We start from the raw sequence: 21,961 nt of genomic DNA on the forward strand, positions 1-21,961 counted from the left end.
GAGACGTCCTTCAGTCAGCGGCGGAGGGTCGCAGTTCCGAGCGACCATCAGCGGCGGCATCCCAAGACCCAGCACTTCGATCCGGGAATCCAGGGTAGGGGGAAACTTGAGCAGCGAGCCATCGCTCTGCGTGTGACGATGATGACGATGATGCTGAATAGGCAGCAGATACCGAGTTTCCGCAACAGCACGACCACTCAGCCATCCTATAACATTCTTACCGGCGAGCCCAACGTTCCAGGCGGCACCATGGCGCGTCCCGGCTCACGACAGGGCAGCGTCTCTGGACCATCGCCTCCGCGGGGTCGCGCCGCCACGGCTGCGAGTAGCCTCAGTCGCGAAAGCAGCAAGGAGAACCGACCGCCCGCAGACGCCGAAGAATACGAGGCCCAGCGCAGGCGCATCGAGGAGCTCAAGGCCGAGGTTGGCACGCTGCAGTACCAGATCAGCAGCTACGAGCAAGAAAAAGAGCTGGCGCGGCTGCAGATGGAAAACGAGATGCGCGACACTAAGCGACGGGCAGAGGATGACTTCAAGGCGAAACAGGCCGCCGAGGCGGAGAGGGGGAAGGCACAACGGCAGGTCGAGGCTCTGCAAAGCGAACTGGACGAGCTGAGAGCCGAAAAGGAGCGACAAAAACGAGACCTCGAGGCCAAGGCAAGAGATGCCCTGGAAGAGGCCAGGTTGCTGCAGGAGCAACTGGAGGAGCTGAGTGCGGCCAAGGACGAAGCTGCGCGCATGGCCGAGCGAGAAGCGATCGACTTGCGGGCCAAACTTGCTTCGCTGCAGCGAACTGCAAACGAGCTGGAGGAGGAAAACAAGGCCAAAGACGACGCCCTGGAGAAGGCACAGTCACAATTGGCCGAGCGCGACGAAACAATCGGCAGGCTAGAGGCTGATGTCCTTCGGCTGAAGGCCCAAACCGGCGATGCCGAAACCATTGCGGTCATTCGGAGGGAGTTATCCGACCAAGTGATACACATCCGCAATCTGGAGGCGAAAAACAGGGAGCAGGGGATGGAGCTGAAGCATCTTCGTCAGGTCCACAAGGCTGTCGAGATCGTCGAGGAAGAGAAGCGCTCTCTACAGAGGAAGCTAGAGGCAGTCGAGGCCATCCAGCAAGAGCTCGACGAAGAGAGACGACAGCGGCAAAGGTTGGAGGATGAGCGGCAGTCATGGGCGGCTTACCTGCAGGATGAACCCGGTGCGGATGGCCAGAATGAGTTCTCGTCGCCCGAAGACGTAGCCCGGGCATTAGTCGCGGAACGCCTTCGCTCGGCTTCTCTGGTCGAGAAACTGGGAGAGTTGCAGCCGGAGATTGCCGACCGCGACAACATCATCAAGTCGCTAGAGGACGAGAAGGCGGAGCTTCTAGACCAGGTCGAGAAACTCAGGGCGGCCGGGGGCTCTGGTGCAGGGAACGACAAGGCTCGCGCCCGCCTTGAGAGGCAGCGTGCCCTCGCCCAGAAGGAAGTGGAATATCTCCGGGCACAGCTCAAGACGTTTGAGATGGAGGACATGACTCTGCAGCCGGAGAGCGTCGACCAGCAGAAGGTCAAGCGAATCCAAGAACTCGAAGACCTGGTCGACAAATATAAGGCCGAGGTCAGCACGCTACACGCCGACTTGTCCTCGCTCGAATCTGCCTCTACAAGCCCAGTCCAGCCCGTGCTGCTGGGCAGCAAGCGTCCGCGCGAAGCCGACGACGCCGAGAGCGAGCATCTCGGCCAACTCGCGCGCAAGAACCGCAAACTGCAGTCCGAGCTCTCGGAACTGCAGACAGCCCACCGGCTCCTGCAGAAGGAACACGAGGTCGCCACCTCCCAGCTCGCCTCGGCCCAGGCCCAGCTGCAGACCCGCATCCTGTCCCTCCGTTCCAACCCGACGTCGGACCACGAGGCGACAAAAGCAGCGACGCTCGCGGCGCTCAAGCTCGAGAACGCCGAGCTGCTCGCGCACATCCAGCGCCAGCCGACCCTGTTCGCCACCGTGCCGGCCTCGCAGCTCGCCGCCGCGCAGCGCGAGATCGCCGAGGCCAAGGCCGAGACGGCGTCGGCGCAGAAGTCGGCGCGCCGCCTCAAGGAGGTGTGGGCGGCCAAGTCGGCCGAGTTCAAGGAGGCCGTCTTCAGCACCCTCGGCTGGACCGTCACCTTCATCCCGGGCGGCAAGATGCGCGTCGAGAGCGTCTACTACCCGTCCCGGACGGACGAGCACGAGAACAGCATCGTCTTTGACGGCGAGCGCGGCACCATGAAGGTCGGCGGCGGGCCGCGGAGCGCCTTCGCCCAGAAGATCGGCGACAACATCAAGTTCTGGGTGCGCGAGCGCGGCTGCGTCCCGTGTTTCTTGGCCGCCCTGACGTTGGAGTTCTACGAAGAACGGACGAGGGCCGGCGGCGGGGTTGAGGGGTGAAGGGGGAGAGGAGGAACCAAACGGCATGTGAGATGAGTTTTAATTTTTTTTTTTTTTTGTTTGAGATCGTATGAAACAGGCATATATACCCTCACTATTACTTTCTGAAGTTTCCCTATTTTCTCTCTATTTGGTGCCTGGTCGGTTCCCGGAACGGTGTTTAGACGGCGGAGTCAACAATTCATAGCCACCATAAAGTCTTAGCTGTTCTTTTTCCTCAGGAATCCAAGGGAGAGATTGGATACCCTCATCTGCCTGCCCGCATCATAACGCGCCGATCCAGTGATTGTTACTCCCCGCACAGCCCGGACAAGGTTGGGATAGAACAAGGTAAGATACGTGAGATATGTACCCAAGTACGATTATGTGCGATCTCATTCTCAGCCCCGCTTCGAAATCTTCCCAACACCCAGCCACAATAGCACAAAAGAAACAAAACCACCTAGACAGCTTCTCGAAACATGTTCCCGGTATCAGCTTGCATCGATCTATCCATCGCGCTTGGCATAAATCGCAGATATCCTGCCACAAACTCAACGAGACCAATATAGGAAAGCTTCCCTCCGCCTACTTAGATTCGTATTTCCCCGACACTAGCCTCTTCACGACCGGCACATCTGCCCACGCCCTCCCCTGCTGCCCGGTAGGATCCGGCGACGGCGGTACCGAGCTAGCATCCGCAAACGGGTCTTCCTCCTCGACCTCAACCGCCTTGCCCTTCCCCTTCTCCTCGGGCAGCAACCTGGCAACTGAGATCCCACTGCCCCCCTCGGAAGCGGAGTGCGCTGGTGGCGTCCATTCCCAGCGGACTTCGACCTTCCCGGGCATTGGCTCGGCGTTTTGCTCGCCAATGATGCGGCAAATGATCTTAGACCACTCTTCCGTAAGCGTCACGTCTCCAAGGCGCCAGTACACGATGTGCTTGTCCTTGAGGTGGGTGCCTGAGGGTTTGGTCTGCACGCCACTTGCGCGAGCGCCCTCGTAAGTGGCGATGAAGACCACGTTAGACAATGTGATGGGCCGCGGGAGAGCGCAAGACGGGTTGAGGCGATATTGTAGAAGGAGGCCGAGTTTGTCGGCTTGGGGCTTCCAAACAGGGCTGATGGTGATGGGACATTGTGATGCCAAGGCCGTGTCCGAGTCGGCGTGCACGCGGTAGGTGAAGACCGGTGTGGTGGTGGTGAGATGGGAGAGGTCGACGGAGAACTCATCGGGATTGGCGGTGTTGGCAACCACAGCACGGTTGGGCCCGATGGATTCAAGGGTGGAAAAGTTGTTTAGGCGAATTGTTTCGTGGTCTGTTTTCGTGTGAGATTTGAGCTTCAAAGGCAAAGAGATGTGGCAGAGACGATGGGCTTACCTGCGAATGGGGCCTCAGGGTCAGAGACATAGGAGAGAGCGACCTCACCCGTCACTCTGACCCAGCTAGGCTCGCCATTTTGAAACACGGCAGAGACGGTCTCGATGATGGAAGAATGCAGGCCAGGGCCGTAGACGGGCCCGGACATTTCTGGGTGTTTGATCCGCGCAATGCCGCTATATGATGACCCCCCTCCAAACGACGTGCCGGATCGGATTGACTGGGTATCGGACGCACGGCTGGTCTCAGAGGTGAATGTTGCCGGCGGGGTGGGCTTCGGCACGGTGGCACTTGTTGGCAGTGAAGGGGAAACCGGGAATGGATGTTCAGGCGAGATATCGTGCGTTGGCAGAGACGGCATGTAGACTGTGTTTCGCACTTCTCTTCTGCCTCGGACGGTGCCTGTCCTGCGCGTGGGCATTCCCATGTTCAGGGCGTTCGCGACACTTGACAAGGCTGCCTGCTTCGCGTCCTGGTCCTCTTCGGGAATCGGCTCGTTCTTGATATTGAGCTTGAACGGGTGGTCACCTTCCTCAGCTGCCGCTTCTCTCTGTGCCTGAGAGATGGGATCATTCATTTGTGGCGGTATTGTGAAACCGTCGGCGTCCTTGTCCGGCTCACCCCTGCCTCGCTGCTGAGATGGCGGAGCCGTTCCCGGAGCGTCAAAGATATCCTCTGCGGTTCCGTTCAAGAGACTGGGCTGTGACGGCTGCGTATCCTTGGGACCCTCTCCGCTGGCGTCTCCGTTGGTGCCTTCGTGAGAAAGCTTGGCCTGTTCGTTTTCGGCGGTGGAGTCCCGACCTTGCTCACCAGTTGGGCTCTCAACTACCGACGGCAGCCTGTGCTGGGAACCAGTTAGGTTATGAGATGAGGCCCGAGGGGAGAGCGTCTGGCTGTGGCTGCTTCCAAGACCGCGCGAGAAGGAGCCGAGACTCTTTGGAGGAGAGCCGAGCTGGCCAAAGCCGCCGTGGACACTCTGTCGCCGGCGGCCGAGCATGGTGCCAATCCGGCTTCGCAGTTTGGACTCTGTCGCTTCCATCAGCATTTCATAGTTGTTCTGAGGTACAAATCTTTCGCGTACCAGGAGGGTTATTTTCTCTGTGGCCCGAATGCTCGCTTCCGTCATCCCCAGTGATGCTAGAAGGGGCAGCGGTCGGGGTGACCGGAGTTGGTTGCCGTGTGAAAGACTTCTTTTCAACCTTTGGCTTTCCCGCAACTGTCCTTTGTACGAAGTTCTGAATCTCCTGGGCAGTATTGACTTCGAGCATCACGTTGAGCACCTCCTCGGCAGCCGCCTGGGTTCGTGTGGCTTGATCGACCTCATGAGTCTCGAACTGCGTCAGGACATCGCGTAGGTGGTTTATACGCTGTTCATCCAGAGCTTGTAGCGTCTCGTAAATGAAGGGGGCCTGGGACTCCCATGTCTGGGTGGCCGACTCCAGCCTAGCCGCAGCCTGGTCGACTTTCTGCGCATTGGCTTTCCCTCCCTTTTTGCTCAGTTTTTCCGACTTTTCGGTCGCATCTTCCAATTCCTTGGCCATGGCACTGAGATTTGCGCTGATCGTCTGCATATTCTGCATCTCCTTTCTGTTCTGAAAATTGCGAAGGGGCTGCTCGACGTCTTTGTCGATGCGCTGGGCGAACAGCTGGTGCGAGGCGGCAATGCCATCGGTCGAGCTGAGAATCTTGTCCCATGGAGCTTGGAATATGCTGTTCGATAGCAGTGGTCAGCTTGTGGTGCCGGGAAAGGAGCAACAAGGAGTGCGACGGACCCGAGCTCAGATGCAGCATTTGGCACCTTGAAGACCAACAGCTTGCGAAGGCCGGCGACATATTGCTCCTCTACCCTCCTACGCTCCTAGGACAGTCTCAGTCCCGCACGCCTCCAAATCACGGCAATGCCCGTCCTCGTACCTGAAGCCAATCTGCGATCTCCTGGTTGGCTCTTGCTATGCGTTTGACCCGGTCCGAGAGCACTTGCACGGCCTGGCTCGGCTGCAGGTTCGCCTAGAACGAGAAGAACACGACCGTCAGACGATACCGCATCATGCAGTATTCGTACTGCACTTAGGGGTCCTTACCAGCATCGCTGGGTACTCGGACCGAGAGAGGTCGTCGACAGACGCCATCCTGGGCAAATCGGCGAAAGCGCAATCGGGGCGACGGCGAAAGGGGGGGAGCTATCAACGCATAACAGCGAGAGCGCGGGCAACTTCATCCAGCTGCCCGTGATGGCGACGAGAACTGCGCGCGACGAGCAGTTCGAGAACCGCAGGGCTTAGTACGGAAAGCGTCCGATGCTGGTGCAGCTTGCAGAAAGAACGGCTGGGCCGGCGCGCATTGATGTCACGCAGAACGGGGATGGCCAAGGGCCAAGCTGTTCCCAGGCGACCAATCGTCGTTATTGTTCGGACTGATGCAGACCCACCGTTTGGCTCCACAACCCGCTTGAATTGTGCCCGACGCTGATAGTGATGGACCTCGCGAAACTTCTGGCAAGAGGAGTCGAGCCCACAAAAAGTGCATACCCCAGTGGGCAGCGAGGGACCCTGGATAGCTGCTGCCAGTCTAAGAGTACTTAACCATGCGGAGATACTGCATCAACATCATAAGACACTACAGTTGACGTTACTCTACAGGTAGAGTCAGTGAAAGCTGGCAGAGTCCCCCGCGCACTAAAAGGAGCACTGAATCTCCAGCAAGGTCAACAATAATTAGATTTCTTGTTCGCACGCAGATTAGTCTCCCCAGAAATAATTGACGTATCAACTTACTCCAAGGGCCTTACCAAGGACCTTGCTTGGATTTCAATCGGCGGACAAGTTACGGAGAAACATCACGCTCCGAGCAACTAAGGCAGGGCAGCATGGCAGAGAGCGATTGGAGAAGCTCACTCACCGCTACACAGAGATATGATAACATCCAAAATCTGTGAGCGTGATTTGCATCGACGAACTTATGTGGAAGCCAAACGCTAACGCCTCCACAGAATGCGAGTGCTAGCGGCTGCCGGTATCACTCAAAGTGCATTCGAGATTGAAAATGAAGCATACAAGACTGCGGCTAACAGGGTAAGGAGCTGTCGTGCTTGATGTTTTACTTCTACCACCTGCCCTGACAAAAGCATAAGGAAGAGTATGACGCAGCGTGCAACCCGCCTGTTTCCAAGGCCGAAGACCCGGAGTCCCCAGTATCTCAACCAGACTCAGCTGTTGTTGAGCATGCCGGCCGAGAGTCCTTACCCGGGATCACCATTGGTAACTATCCTAACTGCCACTACATTGCCAGCGGCGTCACATCCGAGGTCTACCGTGCCGACGTCCACGCCCTCAAGGTCGTCGTCGAAACACACAACATCGAGCCTCACAATCCGCACCGCGAAGCCAAGATCCTCTCCTCCCTCAGGGATCCAGACGCCCGCTCCTCTCTCAGGGATCCAAACCCCCCCCACATCATCCCGCTTCTCGAAACATTCCGTGACCCGAAAACCCAGAATTTCGTCCTCGTCTTTCCATACGCGCCTTTTACCCTCGCCAGTCTCCTCTCCACCCACCGCCCCGCTTCGTCACCCCTACCAGACGCCGTCACCCGCACAATCTTTACCGGCCTCTTCCGCGCCCTGAGCCACTTGCACAGCCGGTGCATCATCCACCGCGACATCAAGCCCTCCGCCCTCCTCCTCACCACCCCGACGCCGACCGACCCCTCGCAGGTCTACCTCTCCGACTTCAGCACGGCCTGGCACCCGACCTTTTCCCCGGGGGACAACAACACCGAGCCGGCGCACCACAAGATCCTCGACGTCGGCACGGGGCCCTACCGCGCCCCGGAGACCCTCTTCGGCAACCGGTCCTACGGCCCGCCCGTCGACCTCTGGGCCGCCGGCGTCACGCTGGCCGAGTGCTTCGCCCGCCGCCCGCCGTTCGAGTCGCGCCCCGCCCACGAGGACGGCAACCAGCTCGGCCTGGTCCTGAGCATCTTCCAGACGCTGGGCACCCCGACCCCCGAGACGTGGCCCGAGGCCGTCGGCTTCCGCACGCCGCCCTTTGAGATGTATCGCGTCTTCGAGGGCCGCGTCGCGACCGAGGGATGGCAAGCCGTCGTGCCTGGTCTGCCTTCGGGCGAGGGAAGCTGGATGGAGCTGGTGCAAGGATTGCTTCGATTTGAGAGTGCGCAGAGGGTCACGGCGGACGAGGTAAGTGCTTGGTTTTTTTTAAAAAAATTTCTTCTTTATTCTGAGCTGTGATGATGGAAGAGTGTTTTTTTATATTTTTTTTTTTTTTTGAATTGTGGCGATGTGCTGACGATGGGCTAGGCATTGAAGTTCCCTTGTATGAAAGAGGGGGGAGGAGATAAGTCCGAATAAGGCGATGCTGAATTGAAAGTGGACCCGAAATTACACTGTTGACCAGCGTGGGAACAAGTCGAGACGTTGGACTCTGCTCGCTCGCAAATTCCGAAGGCATCGAAGCATGAATGAAAAGGGGGCCGAAGAGGGCGCTCGGCAGAAAATGCAGATCTCAATTTCTATGGTCTCAATTCGACTGCTTATCATGATTGAGCACCCACTGCCCGACGTCAGCCATGATGGATGGCATTGAAACATTTCCCAGATACCCCTATACTGTGCGTGAAGTCTTGACATGGCAAGTTGTGCCTCGTGCACAACGTGGGCACGTCGAGTTTCATATCCGTAGTGCTGATCGTGTCTGAATCGTTTCGTCGTGTAGCATGGCGCTTACTCAAGTTCAATCGTTCCGGGAGGCTTCGAGGTGATGTCGTAGACGACACGGCAAACGCTAGGGACATCGTCAGTAATTGTTGTCATGTAGAGGGGGGAGATGGCGCGCAATGATTGATATCGTACCCGTGGACCTCGTTAACAATCCTGTTCATCACCCGCTGTAGGAATTCCCAGGGGAAGTTGTAGGCTTCGGCGGTCATAAAGTCGGTCGTGGTCACGGCGCGGAGGACAACGATCTGGGAATCATCAGCCACCGAAAAAGGGTTGGAAAGGATGGGAAGGGGGAAAGAGGGTGAGTGCACAGGATAGGGCAGGGCAGGGAAGGGTAGCATACATAACCGTAAACTCTCTTATCACCCATTACTCCCACGGCACGGCTGGGGTCGACGGCGGCATACGCTATTTGAGCAGGTCAGCTAACGGCCTTGACTATGCGTCTTCGAGAACATAAAACCAACCTTGGGAGATCCGGTCATAGATGCCAGCCTTGCGGATTTCCGAGATGAAAATCTGACGGCAGAAATCAACACATGTCCTAAACAAACGATTGTCGGAATAGGGGATGCCTACATGATCGGCTTGGCGGGCAATCTCAACCTTCTCAGGTGTCACTTCGCCCAGGATTCTGACAGCAATACCAGCTGAAAGCAGTCAGCATTGGAACACGATGTCGGGGGGAAGGGGTTGTCATACGTCCAGGGAAAGGATGCTTTGAGTACCTGGTCAGTAAGTGGCACACACAAAGGGAGACAGTCGCCGACCTACTCTCATCACGAGCTCTTCCGGGATTCCTAGAGCACGACCAAGGGCTGCACGCTTATTGTTAGTCCCAAGCTTCTTGGGGAGGGAGGGGAGCAAAGTCCGGAGTGATGTTTGAAATTGGTAGCGTCACATACCGCGAACCTCATCCTATTCGGCGGTCAGTCAGTGAGCCGGCCTTGGGATGTGCGAAAAAAAAAAAAAAAAAAAAACAAACCTTATACAAGGATCTCAGGGGTTCAATAAGCTTGAGCCCCTGCCCGTTGGCCATACGCGCAGGGAGGCCACCGCTGAAGACCGGTCAGTATCACATTGGCTCCGCTCCATTTCCGAGAGGCTGGACAGCGAAAGAAACATACACATTGTGGTGAGTCTAAGATAACAGTCAGTGATTGAAAAAACATGCGAAAATCTGATAGACAGGCTAACCTTGATAGTGGCCGAAGGGCCCTTGAACGATAGCGATTCGATCACATCCGGATAGAGAGTGCCTCTGCCAATGTTCAGGAAACACGCTTTGCGACTGTGTCCGGTGACAAATTAAACTCACTGCATGAAGAACTCAATCTTGCCGGCCTTTGTTGGGTCACTGGCGGCAGCCTTCTCAATCTGACGCTTGTCAGCTGTGATGGGACAAGTCGGACGGCTGCTGGGAGCCTCGGAGGTACCTTGATAGCTTCCTCCTCGAAGATGTCGATGAATTTGCCACCTATTCAGCAGTTAATTTTGAAATCTACCCACTTTCACTTCGGGGAGGGGAGTAGTATCCGAGAATAATGGGTGTTGGTAAGTGCATACCAATAAACTTTCGCTTTTTCTGTCTAGAATGTCAGGGGTGTTCGCGTGGACAGGAGCCGTTGACAGGGCGGGAGGAGAAGAGGGGGGGAGGGGGCCGGTCGCATACCTCGGGATCTTCAATGCCCTTCAGGCCGTCAAGGAATTGCTGTGAGGCATCAACAACTGTGAGGTTGATGCCAAGTGCCTCGCTTAAGTCCTTCTGAACCTGCTCGCATTCGTTCAGGCGCATAACGCCATCTGATTCGATGCCGTCAGGCCGGGCCACTTCTAGATTGGAGGCCGACGGGAGTTTACGTACTGTTAACCAGCACGGCCCAAAACCTCGAGCCAATCGCCTCTTTCTGGCCAACAGTCAGTGTCAGCTCTCCTAGGGATCATACCTTGCAGGACTCACCATCAATTTCGCGGCCACGGTTGAATCAACGCCACCACTAACAGCGGCAAGGACCTGCCCCTTTTCGCCGACAGTGTGGCGAATCTGTGCGATTGCCTCGTCCAGGAATTTCTGCATCGTCCATTCCTGCTTGCAGCCGCAGATGTTGACGGCAAAGTTCTTGAGGAGCTTCGATCCGTTCTGTGTGTGTGTCACCTCGGGATGAAACTGCAGGCCGTAGATCGGCTTGGTCTCGTGGCCGATGGCGGCATATTCTGAGTTGTCGGACGTGGCTACCGTGTGGAAGCCCTCGGGAAGCTTGGCGAGCTTGTCGCCGTGGCTCATCCACACTCGCATGGACTCTTCGATCCCTTCGAAGAGGCGGTCTACGTGGTTATCGAGAGACCGCGCCTTGAGCATGGCGTGACCATACTCGCGGTGCGTCCCCGCAATGACATTTTCTGGGTTGAGGCGATACGCGAGCTCCTGCATGCCATCTGTGGCCCCCGCCCAAAAAATAAAGGTCAGCCAGGGCCCGAATGATTGGAACCAGTCCCAAGGGGGGGGACAATTTACGCACAGCAAATGCCCAGAATGGGTACATCTAAATCAAAAGAGGTCAGCCACGAACGGAGGAGCAGGGCCAGGAAACGTAATTACTCAGGTCAAAGACGGCCGGGTCGACATGAGGGCTGCCCTCCTCGTAGACAGAGTAAGGCCCACCAGAGAGGATAATCCCCTTGGGTTTGAACTTGAGTTCTGAGAGCTTCTGTGTGCACGGGAGCATCTCCGAGAAAACATTGAGCTCACGAAGACGGCGGGTGATCCTTCACATCCTCTGTCAGTCCGTTCTATCTGCCCGTTGAGGTTCGTGGGTCGGGGACTGGACTCCATGGCGCCATTGCCCCGGGCCGCTCAAGGCAAGACCAGACATTCCCGCCTCTTTGATTTTCAGATTCAGTTATGGACATACAGGTGGGTATACTGTGAGCTGTTTGATGGAAAATCTCGTCAGCTCCCGTAATTACGGCTGCTCATCCGAACTGCTCGTCATCGCTCACCCAAAATCGAGCACCAAGATGGTGTCGAAGGCGCTGTGGGCCATGGCCTCTCCCGGTTCGCCGGCCATTGTGAAATGTTCGTTTTCGTTTTTCTTTTTTTCTTTTGGCGATTGGGTTGGTGACTTGGGGTAAGCAGAAATTGGCACCGTTGAGCTGCGGTTTCTGATTTGGGACCCAGTGAAGCGTCAAAAATTTTGTGAGCCTATCAATTTTGGCCGCCATGACTGGGCCGACACTCGGGGGTGGGTCTGCAATCAGGTTCTCCATGCCTGATAACCTAGGTGAGGGCCGCTGTTCCCGGTGGCAAGACCGTCATTGCCCGGCTGGAAAATCGTCCCATGTTGCGCCCGAGCCCTCCACATCCACCAACTAACTGCACGAGTGCATCTCGTTCGTTCCCATGGCCCCGGATCCCGCGCTTCATCAATTGCGGATCCTACATCTGACAGAGGGCAGAACCACACCCCCGCGGAAGCCCACTTGCTGCTGCTCGATGATTCCGCACCTGCGCGATGCTCTGCAGTATACGGATTACATGTGCGTGTGCGCACATAAGGTAACGTTATTTCGTACGGCATACATACACACACATTTGTTACATATATACACTGTGTATGCACTGCGAATAATGGACATACAGAGGGAAAACAGGACCCCGTTCGACCATCCGCTTGGCCGCGGTCGGCCACCGACATTAAGACATTAAGCAATGGACGTCCGACAAAAGGAGCCTAGTGGTGGCCATCACGGACAGGGATACGCAGGGATGCCGGGTAGATCTGCGGAGACTCCCACGCGAGCCATGATGGCGGGACAAGCCTCGCCTGTCGCAGCTCCTCCAGCCGTCGCGGGAACGGCGGTGGGGCCGCCCTTTCAGCTCTCGCCTCCATCTACAAACAGGACAGCACACACTGCGTGCGAAGGAAGGCCGGCCGGCGCTTGCTCGTTGGTGGCGGGACTGCAGGTCGGTTGTCGCGCGCGCGGAGTGGCTGTGGGATACCAAGGTCACAGGTTCCCGGCCCTAACCTTCGCCAACCGGAGGAGGACGGAACTCTGGTCCGAGATTCGCGAATCTGAAACTATGCAGGGTTAGTTAGCGGGAAGCCCTAGCCGTCTCGGGCCCTCCGTATCGAGTATGTATGTATGTACATACACACTGCTAGGGGTGGCGCTGCTGCCACCCCTTTCGGTTGGCCGGGGAGTGTGGACCAGACCCCGCCCGGGCTCGCAAGCCAGGGCTCGAATGAGTTCAGTGATTTGGCCGCGCAGCAAGGCAGAGAGGACCAGACCACCATAGCGTGGCATGGGTCCTTACAAAGCTGTCTCGCAGAGTCGGGCTCGTCGGGGCCGGGGCCAGTGCAGCTGAAAGTTGCATGTCCGTGATCTTGTGATGAGGTCTTGCGCACAGGTCCATTTTGCGATATTTCTCCCCCCAGAGCTCCCCCCCGGGAGCCAAACAGATCCCGACCGCGGAAGTAATCAGAGGAACAAGTGGGTGGAGAGGGAGCCAGGATGAAGAACAGGCAGAAATCACGAAGCGGCTGCCAGATCTGCAAGCTCAGGAGGGTATGTGTTTTATGTCTTGTCCCCGGCACACTTCCTCGGGGGGCTGCCCCTGTCACTACTGAGTAAACAGACGTGATGGGGCCGGATCGGCCCGGAAGGAATCCACTGACCACTCCAGTAGTTGAGATGCGATGAGACCAAGCCCGGGTGCCGGAACTGTGCCCAGAAAGGGTTCGAGTGCCCCGGCTACCAACAGCGTCTCCAGTGGTCCACGAAACACGAGAGGCCGACCACAACACAAACACGCGGTCCTCCGAATTTCTCTCAGCTTGTCACTGCTGCTTCCGAGTCTATTGTGTCCACGCCGGCGACGACTGCGCAGAGGTCCGGCCATGGCGGAGCCAGGGCCTCGCCCGTGGTGCCCGTCTTTGACGGGCGCACGCGCCCTACAACCTTCCTCTCCCCATCGACATCGGCATCCCCGTCAGCATCCGGGTCGTATTCTTCACCTTCTTCATCCACAGCATCCCCGCCGGCCCACCACGAGGACTCAACAGTCAGTGCCGAGGCCCATGCCCGCCTTGCGCCGGTGTTGAACTCCGTGGCGAGTAATGATAACAATGCCATGACCCCCACGCCCAAGACGGAACCAGGGACGCCGGACGAGGCCGAGCAGGCATCCGGGTTGACCATGTTCCAGCCGGCCGTGGACATTCCGACTTTTCTGATCGAGCACTGGTTTAAGTCGGTCTGCCCTTCGTGGTCGGCGCTAGATTCTCCCGCGAACCCGTATCGAAGCTTGACAGCAAAGCTCTGGCACAGCTCGACGCCAGTGTTCTACGCCCTCCAATCCATCTCCGCAGCTTCGCTCGTCGAGCGGCTACCGCACGTCATGCGAGATACCGCCCAAGCCGCACCTCGCAAGGCTGACGAGGCCATCCAAGAAGAACTCTGCGCCTTCTCTACCGCCACCCGGCCCAAATTTCCGACCGAGCTTCTCCTCTCGCTCTTCTGTATGAGCTCGTCCACGTGCTGGCTAGAAGCAAGTCAGCTTGGCCAGCAATACTTGAGGCAGGCCCGCGCGGTGCTCAAGGTCCTGGAGGGATGGACATTAGATAGCGAGTCCCAGGAGTTGCTCACTTTCTTCAAGGGGTGTCTGATTTATGAGGAGATGCTCCGTAGTGTCGTTAGCGACGGCGAGGACGAGATCCAGCACATGCTCGGCTGGCCAGAGCCTGCGATTCGACTGCCCCTAGTACCGGCGAACCCGCATCCCTGGACCGGCGTGTCATCCGAAATCCTGAGGCCGTTCGGAAAGGCGTTAGCCCTGTGTCGAAGGTCCCGCAATCGGTGGAGGCTAAGTGGCGCGACAACGTACCGTGTCCTCAAAGGCGCAATGAAGGACATCGAGGAAGCCAAAAAAGTGGAGGATAACTTGTTCTTGGCTGGTGTCCCGCAAATAATAGGTGAATGCTACCAGCCTCAAGAACCCCCCGATCAGACCCGAGATTTGTATCACCTCACCGAGGCGTACCGTTTGTGCGGCCTCCTCCAGCTATATGAAGCCTTTCCTGACCTGGCCGTCCAACGAACCCCCGCCCTTAAGGACGCCGACGGGCCTAATACCATTTGGCAGACCTGGGTCTCTCCCCTGGCCCTACATGTGATTACCGGTGTGCTGACCAACGTTCCTCCGGGAAGTATGAGCCGCATCCAACCCATCATTTGCCTCTGCGCGGGCAGCGGACTCCGATATGACGCCAAAGTTTCGCTGGGTTCCGGACACCAGAGGTACTTCCTGAGCACCGAGCCCGGCAGCCCGGCCGCACCGCTTCCCAAAGATACCGCGCCCGGTATACGCTTACTTCACCCCAATGTCTCCGAGAACGCGATCAAAACGTCGCAAGCGCGCCGGCTCGTCATGGATAGGCTGGACCAGCCTCGAGGTCACCTTACCGCCAAAACCGATTGCTGTGGCGAAGAAACTTTTGCGCGCGGTCTGGTCTGCATATGATGAGGAGATAGAACTCGGTCGGAGGACGCATTGGCTTGACGTGATGGCCACCACAGGACTACACAGTCTCTTCGGTTGATTGACGCCGGCCACGGCTGGGCAAGGGTAAGGGAAAGAAGGAGGGGGGAGGGAGGGGAGAGCGATGACTGGGCGGCGCCAATGGGCCTTCGGCCGCGCTGGGCCCGGCAAACCAATTAACTATACCTGATACGACAGCACAAACGATGCTCTTCGCTATTGCCGGGCCACTGCATGTGTCTAGGACACCCGCCGCGTTGGGCTTAGATTCCGACATTTAGTGCAAGACTGTTCCGACGGTTACCGGATTAACACACCCCAATCTTCATGCGCGAAAGTCCCGACTCCGGACACTCACTGTACCAGAGGGTTCTGACCCGCCGAGATGGTGATTGGTACGAATCCCATGATAGGCAGCTGGCCGGTCGGTAGGTACCTAAGTCACTGAGGGCACGATTTCGAGTGCTCGATCGGAGGTGCGGGAGCGAGAAGGCTGCCGCGAACCGGTGTTGGAATGGATGGGTGGGTGGAAAACCAATGATCTTCGTATCTCTGCTATACTGGTGGATTGACGATGGTTCTGGAGGAAGAAGGAAGAAGCCGTCCAGGGCCATCCTGCGGGAAGATGTGGGTGGCTGCAAGTCTAGTAGGGCTGGGAGCCCTAGTGGGCCCAGTCCACCACAACCGGTTGTCGCAAAAGAAAGGTCAACGTCTATCTGCATCGTTCTATGGTCACCTGAAAGTGAGCTACAAGCAATCTGTACTCCCAGCGGGATAGCTGCCACAATTGGAAAGCTCTTGCAGAATGTATGCACGGAGCACGGATTACTTCTCTGAGGCAAGGTTACCGCCCTGTGGGGATGTTGCGAGCTCCACTTGCCCCTTCTGGACAAGATGTTGAACAAGATTGGGCATCCGCCGCATTTGCGGAAGCTAGGTAGGATACTTCCGAAAGGAGATGGGGTTAGAGAATGCAGGCGGGTGCGGAATGGCCGCAACAACACCCCGGCACCGACTCGCGCTGATCAACTTCTTTTTTTTTCTTTTTTTTTAAAGCGTCCACCCTTGATCGCTTATCAACTTGCTGCTGGCTGTGGGTGACGACGAAATCAGACACCACGCTTCGCTCGCTAATTCTCCGTCACGATATTCACCGCGTGGCGCAAGATGGGCCCGATTGGTCAGCTGCAGCCGCTCAAGCTGTACTCGCACAAGCGGGGATCGAATCCATGGAAGGTTGCATTGACTCTTGAGGAACTCGACATATCGTATGTCTCTGAGTATCTCGAGTTCGACCAAACCAAGACCGAGCCCTCCTTGTCGCTCAACCCGAATGGGAAGCTCCCTACACTTAGGATCCCAACCGTGAAGTGGTTGTTTTTGAGCTGAGCTTCCTAAATTTCTGAATCAAATGGCATTGCTAAACTTTTCCTGCTTGCTAGAGCGGCGCAATCATCGAGTACTTGATCGACCAGTATGATGTGGAGGGGAGGCTCACCCCTAGTTCACCTCGGGAGAAATGGCTCGCACGGTCCTGGTAGCATCTGCAGATGTCTGCCCAGGGTCCGGCTTGTGGCCACAAGGTCTGGCTGAACCGAACCTACGCGGCGAACGACCTGCATGCAGCAAATGAATATTTCACCAAGGATATCAAACGGGTCATTAGCGTACTGGACAGCCAGCTTCGCCGCCGCAAAGGGCCGTTCCTTCTTGGACCGAACATCTCTTATACGGATCTGACCTTTGTCCCTCATTACTTGATGCTGTCTCTGTTTGTGCCTGGGTACGACCCAGCTATTGAGCACCCAGATTTTGCAGCCTGGTTGGAGAGGTTGAAAAGCCGGCCGTCGGTCCAGAAGATTGTTGCAGTTAAAGAGGAGTTAGGCAAAAGGACAATCAGTTATTAGGTGGCCTGACCAAAAACCCCCTTAAGCGAGCTCGCTTAAGCTGACCTGACCAATGCTCCAAAAAATGGAGAATAGCCTTGGTTCCGCGTGACCTCCAAAGTCGACTGTTTGCAAGAACCAATTAAACACGAGAGACAAGGAAGGGACAAAGCTGAAACTGTCGCGGTCGGCAGACTTGGTACATGTACATACATACCACTCGCACTACAGCTTGCAGTACTCAGTTTGGCCTTCAGGGTCCGATCATCACCCACGGGCCTGCAACAGCCAACTACGACGAGAACTAGGGAACTGTCATTCTCCAGGACTGGAGTCATGTCTCACCGTTCGCCATGTGGTGATATGCTCGAGATCAATCTCCTGGCCTGCCACCACTCGCCAACGGACTGATCAACGGCCGGAACGTCTTCCAGTGTACCGAAGCAGAGGACACAAAATGCATAGGCACGGCACACGCGCAGAGTGGTTCTTCAAGAAAAACGTTACCGCATGAGAATCATTAACACCGGTCTCTACTCGAATTTTCGTTTCTCCAGGTCAAGTGCGGTGATAAGCCATGCGCGGCTTGCCGCTCTAACAACGCCAAGCGTATTTGGCGCGACGATTCGGTCGCCTCGGCTTCTTCGTCCAGCACTCTGAGCTCGCCCTCGCGTTCGCGCACGTCATCTCTGCCGCTTGTCCTCGCCGCCGACACCGTGGCCTCTGACTTCTCATCTGCCTTAAACCCGGCCGAGGAATCCAATACCAGCGTCAGCCCGAATCCGCCGCCTACGGCCCACGGAGTCGAGGCAAGCACGTCCAACTTTCTCCCTTCCTTGGCCGCTTCATCGCCCACAGATCCCTCCACCCGTAAGTCTTCGATGAGATGACGGACAAGTATAATAGCAGGACTCCTAAAACGCCAATAATTTTATGTCTTGCAGCATCTCCCTTTCTTACCCTTCGCCTACTTTATAGGCAAAGATGGCAGTGCCATGAGGCCGTGAGTGTACGATGGCTACGTCCCACTCGAATTGAACATTTTGTAGCAAGTATCTGGAGATCAACGAGAAGGCGACGTTCTTGACCATATAGCACAAGCGTTTATATATTAGTACCTCTAGCAATACAGTTGTCCGTTCTCTTTGCCTTGCACGCAAGTCACTAAAACATTGTTTGCCCGGGTTCTTCGTTCTTGGTTCCTTGCCGTTTCGGATGTCTGATAGTAAAAGCTGCAGTGCTCCTCTACATTCCTTATTAATGCGAGTTTGTGTGTGTAGGTAACTGTCTCTTCTACGCTACGGGTGCCCAAATTCAACCGCATCATTCCAGAACGAACCCGAGCAGTTGAATGGCGCTGTCACAAATTTCGAGGCTTGACGTAAATTCCAGCGTGGTGATTGCAAATATATAGATCTCAGCATGACAGAAGAAGAAGCAATCCTATAATTATGCTGTTCGTTTGGTAATCTCAGTGTTGCCGGGGGGGGGGGGGGGGGGTTGGGGGAGAAAGGGAAAAAAAAAAAAAAAAAAAGGTCGTCGCGTGTTTTTCAGCACAGCAGAAGCCGGTTGGCTCTTGGAGTTTGGGGCTGTTAAGCGATTCTTCGAACAAACTTCGAAGGAGTCAATGGATTATCAGGGTAGATGACTATATGAAAGCTTTATAGACCTCATACATATTCTGGGGATAATTTCATGGGGATCAGTTGTTTCCGTGGAGCGACTGGCAAGAACAGGTTTCGCCTTCCCGACCATGGTGAAAGTTGTAGGAACAGAAATTCGTTGCTGCCTAGCCCCTGGTTTGCATCCAAGTAACTAAACTATTTCTTAAGAGGCTAGGTGCTTTCCGAGGCCCTGGATTTGGTAAGATGTCAGAACTTGAGTTGCCTTCACAGCTGAGAAGATGGCAAAGATCTGCGCTAATGAAACTGGGTCGGGGCCTCAATTTGACGAGAGGCAGTCGCCCTCAATGAGACGTGCCCGTCAATTCGTCACCGCTGACGAGTACGCAAGACTTAACGGGCTGACTATCGACAGTTCACGTCTCAATTGGCACCAGTTCGTCGAGCACGACCAAGCCATCAACTCTAGCCTCTCTGACCTTGCAGCGGGACAACTCATTGAAGCCACACAACTCCAAGAATGTCTTTTCCGTGCGATTATTCCCACCACAGAGAAATTATATATGCCCGCCGCATCGTTACAGATGCTCCGAGAAGTTTGTGGAAGACTTGGAGAGGATGAGGCTGCCGCTCTGGTTTCACAGCAATGCTTCACTGGTACTCTTACATGGAGCAGCTTCAAGTTAAACATCCCAGCCCTCCGCAGCGACCATGGCAGCGACTGTCGTCGACTAGCAAGGCGAATCAAGTCATTTATGCAGGTACCGCTGCCTGACCATCGTTTGCCGCTTCACCCCATCGACACTTCACAAGGTGATGGGATCGAATTCCCAAGCAGATTGGTGAACGAAGAAAAGAGGAAGATGGAGACCATCGAAAGGGATGGTTTGGAAGTGACCAGAGAGACGTTCGCGTACGTGACACAAAGTCTGAAGTCTAGTATTACGAGCAGCGAAGTGTACGCCCTGATCGGCGAAATTTCCACTTACCAGGGGGTAAGAGAACCCAGCCTGGCACGAATTATTATCCAGAAATAACGCGATGGTACAGGTTGAATCCCCGAAGCATTTGACACCTTTGCTGAGCCCGATGTCGTCAAGTTGTCCTGAACACTTCATTCCCGAAGGCGAAACTTGCCAAGTTCCATATCTTTCGGATTCCTGCTCGAAACTTAGCGAGGAGATCGAAGGCGCAGAGAGACAACTTCTTAAGACTGAGTTGAACTTCTGGTGCGAAATCATGAAGAAGAACGACGTTCCAGAAAGCTACGATGATCTCGACGTTTCGGACATGATCAGGACAGGGAAGCTTCGCTCGCATATTGGGCGGTCATCTCCAGAGCCAGTCGCCCGAAATCTCAAGATCGAAGTTCCCTTGCTTCTCTGCGGCGATGACCACACCAGTACCGTACAAGGCACAAGAGTGCTCGCGCTGGACGATTTGTCAGATGCCAAAGAATTGATAGAAAGTAGCGACACACTCTCCGGCTCGGACGGTCCAACGGGTCAACTTGTAGCGCTGTTTCAAACAAGCGCAGCAAGCGTGACGAGGTTCGCTGAGCAGGAGAAGCTTCGGCCACTCGACGCTACGGTTAGGGTCACCGTTCCCGTTATGGACTTCTCCATACCTGTCCCCGAGTGGGAAGAGAGGATCTGGGAGGCTAAGGAAATGTTCCAGTGGGTCCAGAAGAACCTGGGTATTGACTGGTATAACAGTTTCAAATGGCCACACAACAGGGCAGCGGAGCAAAGATTGGCGTGGGTGCCTCTGCCCCACGTGAGATCGAAGAAGCTGGTCTTGGAACAGCTCGAGGTCAATGCCGCTTCCCTCGAGTTCTTCCTCGACGGAGACAGTGATGATGAAAGTTTCACCAGTGCGAATTATGTCTACAAAGAGCCGGGACTTGCTGTTCTTCGATCGGAAACCAACGATGACGAGGGCTACCTGGCGCCGCTCCAAATGTCCGTACAGCCGTTGCTAGGTGATTCCAAAAACACCGGGTTTGTGGTGAAGATGACATCCCCTGGCGAGCCGGCGCCGACACTGCTGTCCAACTCGCCCTCGACTGCTAGTGGCACGGCGTCTACTTCCGCAGATTTGACAAACCTCCTGAACAGAAGAAAGCGCCAAATCGAGGAAGCTCTCCTTAAAAGGCGGCCCGATGCTGAACAACGCTGGCCCCTCGCTGCCGATCCTGAGGTTTCGGCCTCAGACATCATCGACCCAACGTTGATCTCATCGACGAACGTTCTAAGGGGGTTCGTGAGCGAATACACCGACTTTGGGCCGCTCGTAGACAACTTCCTCGAGATGCACTTCCCAAAGAAGCAGAAGCTAACCCACAGCTCATATTTTACCCAACAAGCATCGACGAAGTCAGCATCTCAATTCAAGTCGGATGAAGCAGCAAGGCTGATGCCCCCTCCTCCTAAACCCGTTCCGGCCCTCGCGCCAACCATCAACCGTCCTGAAACCCCCCCTCGAATTGTCATATCCTCCGCCATTTCCCCCAATCTGATCCAGCAGCTCGAGCGCCTCGTTCCTGCCATCGAACTGATCCCCCGCAACTACGAGAGACACCGGACTGATTGGTGCCATTCAGGTACGGAGCTTCCAAACCTAGACGAAGCGGACATCGTCGTCTCCCCCGCCACTGGTATCCTTGTCACGACAATGGTTCAACTCCGACAGAGGGCCATCCCGGGGGGCCAGCTGAGGGAGTCAAAGACATCAATAACATCGGTGGCGGCGGTGGTAACGAAAACAACAACCACAACCAACTTTTTCCATGTCCTGGAGAGCGTCGTCGTCCGCCATGAGCGGGTCGTGGTGCTCGTTTCGGAGGGCAACAGGCACAACGAGACGGCCAGCCCCCTGTCGCAGTCAGACGCGCGCGCGCTGGCCGAACTTCAAGGGTTTGGGGCTGGCTTGTCAGTTGCCACGGCGCATGTGCACGTTGTCTATGTCGGTGGCGGCGTGGAGACGCTGGCGAAGTGGATCGCGGCCGTGGTCTGTGAGAACTACGCGAGGGAGGCCGCGGCGGTGAGGGAATTGCTGCTGCCAGTAGAGACGTCCTGGGAGGTGTTTCTGAGAAGGGCGGGGATGAATGTGTTCGCTGCGCAGGTTGTATTGGGAAAGTTGAAGGTGCCAGATGGTGGCCCCGCGATAGGCGGTCAGGGTGGGCAGATGTTCGGGCTGCCGCTGTTCGTAACGATGTCCAGGGAGCAGCGGGTTGAATTGTTTGCAGGCGCGCTCGGTGGCCGCAGAGTCCTCGATCGCGTGAGCGATGTCATCGACGGACCATGGGGAAAGCGAGCAGTGAACCAGCTGGTGGTCAACAGCACCATGTCGTCCAAATGGGAAGCAAACTGAAGTGGGCTTGGGGAAATACGCTGGTGTGAAGGTAGG

General features: G+C 56.1%; 10 protein-coding genes across 10 annotated transcripts; 7 read left to right on the top strand and 3 right to left on the bottom strand.

Annotated features, from left to right (window-relative positions):
* The first annotated feature begins 50 nt into the window (after positions 1–50).
* On the top strand, positions 51–2,695 carry MYCTH_2310567 (uncharacterized protein). Its single transcript, XM_003666072.1, has one exon. The coding sequence runs from the start codon at positions 142–144 to the stop codon at positions 2,410–2,412; it is 2,271 nt and encodes a 756-aa protein (XP_003666120.1). The 5' UTR covers positions 51–141; the 3' UTR covers positions 2,413–2,695.
* Positions 2,696–2,979: 284 nt separating this feature from the next.
* On the bottom strand, positions 2,980–5,901 carry MYCTH_74487 (uncharacterized protein; the record flags this gene model as incomplete). Its single annotated transcript, XM_003666073.1, has 6 exons — positions 2,980–3,710; positions 3,773–4,798; positions 4,854–5,482; positions 5,545–5,609; positions 5,687–5,779; positions 5,854–5,901. The coding sequence occupies 6 exons, from the start codon at positions 5,899–5,901 to the stop codon at positions 2,980–2,982; spliced, it is 2,592 nt and encodes an 863-aa protein (XP_003666121.1).
* A 501-nt stretch (positions 5,902–6,402) lies between these two features.
* On the top strand, positions 6,403–8,188 carry MYCTH_2140577 (uncharacterized protein). The gene is made up of 4 exons (XM_003666074.1): positions 6,403–6,703; positions 6,762–6,843; positions 6,903–7,967; positions 8,088–8,188. The coding sequence occupies exons 1-4, from the start codon at positions 6,639–6,641 to the stop codon at positions 8,136–8,138; spliced, it is 1,263 nt and encodes a 420-aa protein (XP_003666122.1). The 5' UTR covers positions 6,403–6,638; the 3' UTR covers positions 8,139–8,188.
* Positions 8,189–8,272: 84 nt separating this feature from the next.
* On the bottom strand, positions 8,273–11,643 carry MYCTH_2096434 (uncharacterized protein). Its single transcript, XM_003666075.1, has 21 exons — positions 11,508–11,643; positions 11,420–11,437; positions 11,107–11,273; positions 11,027–11,050; positions 10,468–10,943; positions 10,372–10,414; positions 10,180–10,310; positions 10,074–10,092; positions 9,944–9,984; positions 9,826–9,884; positions 9,705–9,768; positions 9,635–9,648; positions 9,493–9,565; positions 9,413–9,425; positions 9,282–9,325; positions 9,210–9,225; positions 9,087–9,157; positions 8,975–9,026; positions 8,851–8,915; positions 8,640–8,752; positions 8,273–8,571 (listed from the first exon to the last, which is right to left on the bottom strand). Exons 1-21 carry the CDS (start codon positions 11,573–11,575, stop codon positions 8,511–8,513), a joined length of 1,632 nt encoding a protein of 543 aa, XP_003666123.1. The 5' UTR covers positions 11,576–11,643; the 3' UTR covers positions 8,273–8,510.
* A 478-nt stretch (positions 11,644–12,121) lies between these two features.
* Positions 12,122–12,649, bottom strand: MYCTH_2310585 (uncharacterized protein). The gene has a single exon (XM_003666076.1). The coding sequence runs from the start codon at positions 12,395–12,397 to the stop codon at positions 12,239–12,241; it is 159 nt and encodes a 52-aa protein (XP_003666124.1). The 5' UTR covers positions 12,398–12,649; the 3' UTR covers positions 12,122–12,238.
* A 268-nt stretch (positions 12,650–12,917) lies between these two features.
* On the top strand, positions 12,918–14,803 carry MYCTH_2310586 (uncharacterized protein). The gene is made up of 3 exons (XM_003666077.1): positions 12,918–13,073; positions 13,195–14,479; positions 14,715–14,803. Exons 1-3 carry the CDS (start codon positions 13,020–13,022, stop codon positions 14,717–14,719), a joined length of 1,344 nt encoding a protein of 447 aa, XP_003666125.1. The 5' UTR covers positions 12,918–13,019; the 3' UTR covers positions 14,720–14,803.
* A 1,383-nt stretch (positions 14,804–16,186) lies between these two features.
* On the top strand, positions 16,187–16,515 carry MYCTH_2310587 (uncharacterized protein). Its single transcript, XM_003666078.1, has one exon. It carries the CDS (start codon positions 16,213–16,215, stop codon positions 16,432–16,434), a length of 222 nt encoding a protein of 73 aa, XP_003666126.1. The 5' UTR covers positions 16,187–16,212; the 3' UTR covers positions 16,435–16,515.
* On the top strand, positions 16,516–16,962 carry MYCTH_2310588 (uncharacterized protein). The gene has a single exon (XM_003666079.1). It carries the CDS (start codon positions 16,596–16,598, stop codon positions 16,950–16,952), a length of 357 nt encoding a protein of 118 aa, XP_003666127.1. The 5' UTR covers positions 16,516–16,595; the 3' UTR covers positions 16,953–16,962.
* Positions 16,963–17,388: 426 nt separating this feature from the next.
* MYCTH_2112885 (uncharacterized protein) lies at positions 17,389–18,026 on the top strand (the record flags this gene model as incomplete). Its single annotated transcript, XM_003666080.1, has 4 exons — positions 17,389–17,433; positions 17,489–17,801; positions 17,910–17,934; positions 17,981–18,026. 4 exons carry the CDS (start codon positions 17,389–17,391, stop codon positions 18,024–18,026), a joined length of 429 nt encoding a protein of 142 aa, XP_003666128.1.
* A 1,766-nt stretch (positions 18,027–19,792) lies between these two features.
* Positions 19,793–21,925, top strand: MYCTH_2130022 (uncharacterized protein; the record flags this gene model as incomplete). The annotated part of the gene is made up of 1 exon (XM_003666081.1): positions 19,793–21,925. One exon carries the CDS (start codon positions 19,793–19,795, stop codon positions 21,923–21,925), a length of 2,133 nt encoding a protein of 710 aa, XP_003666129.1.
* Positions 21,926–21,961: the final 36 nt, after the last annotated feature.

This window comes from Thermothelomyces thermophilus, chromosome 6 (assembly GCF_000226095.1).
Source record: "Thermothelomyces thermophilus ATCC 42464 chromosome 6, complete sequence".
In the NCBI taxonomy this organism is placed as follows: Eukaryota; Fungi; Ascomycota; class Sordariomycetes; order Sordariales; family Chaetomiaceae; genus Thermothelomyces; species Thermothelomyces thermophilus.

Bases quoted from the DNA above. Each gene is read 5' to 3' on its own strand.
- MYCTH_2310587 (XM_003666078.1), top strand. From the start codon at position 16,213: ATGGGCCCGATTGGTCAGCTGCAGCCGCTCAAGCTGTACTCGCACAAG.
- MYCTH_2140577 (XM_003666074.1), top strand. From the start codon at position 6,639: ATGGCAGAGAGCGATTGGAGAAGCTCACTCACCGCTACACAGAGATAT. The intron at 6,704-6,761 runs GTGAGCGTGATT...ACGCCTCCACAG, and splicing joins TATGATAACATCCAAAATCT to AATGCGAGTGCTAGCGGCTG. The intron at 7,968-8,087 runs GTAAGTGCTTGG...ACGATGGGCTAG, and splicing joins AGAGGGTCACGGCGGACGAG to GCATTGAAGTTCCCTTGTAT.
- MYCTH_2310588 (XM_003666079.1), top strand. From the start codon at position 16,596: ATGTCTGCCCAGGGTCCGGCTTGTGGCCACAAGGTCTGGCTGAACCGA.
- MYCTH_2310585 (XM_003666076.1), bottom strand. From the start codon at position 12,397: ATGGAGGCGAGAGCTGAAAGGGCGGCCCCACCGCCGTTCCCGCGACGG.
- MYCTH_2096434 (XM_003666075.1), bottom strand. From the start codon at position 11,575: ATGGCCGGCGAACCGGGAGAGGCCATGGCCCACAGCGCCTTCGACACC. The intron at 9,885-9,943 runs GTACCTCCGAGG...GACAAGCGTCAG, and splicing joins TCGAGGAGGAAGCTATCAAG to ATTGAGAAGGCTGCCGCCAG. The intron at 9,027-9,086 runs GTAGGCATCCCC...TTCTGCCGTCAG, and splicing joins TTGCCCGCCAAGCCGATCAT to ATTTTCATCTCGGAAATCCG.
- MYCTH_2310586 (XM_003666077.1), top strand. From the start codon at position 13,020: ATGAAGAACAGGCAGAAATCACGAAGCGGCTGCCAGATCTGCAAGCTC. The intron at 13,074-13,194 runs GTATGTGTTTTA...CCACTCCAGTAG, and splicing joins AGATCTGCAAGCTCAGGAGG to TTGAGATGCGATGAGACCAA.
- MYCTH_2310567 (XM_003666072.1), top strand. From the start codon at position 142: ATGACGATGATGCTGAATAGGCAGCAGATACCGAGTTTCCGCAACAGC.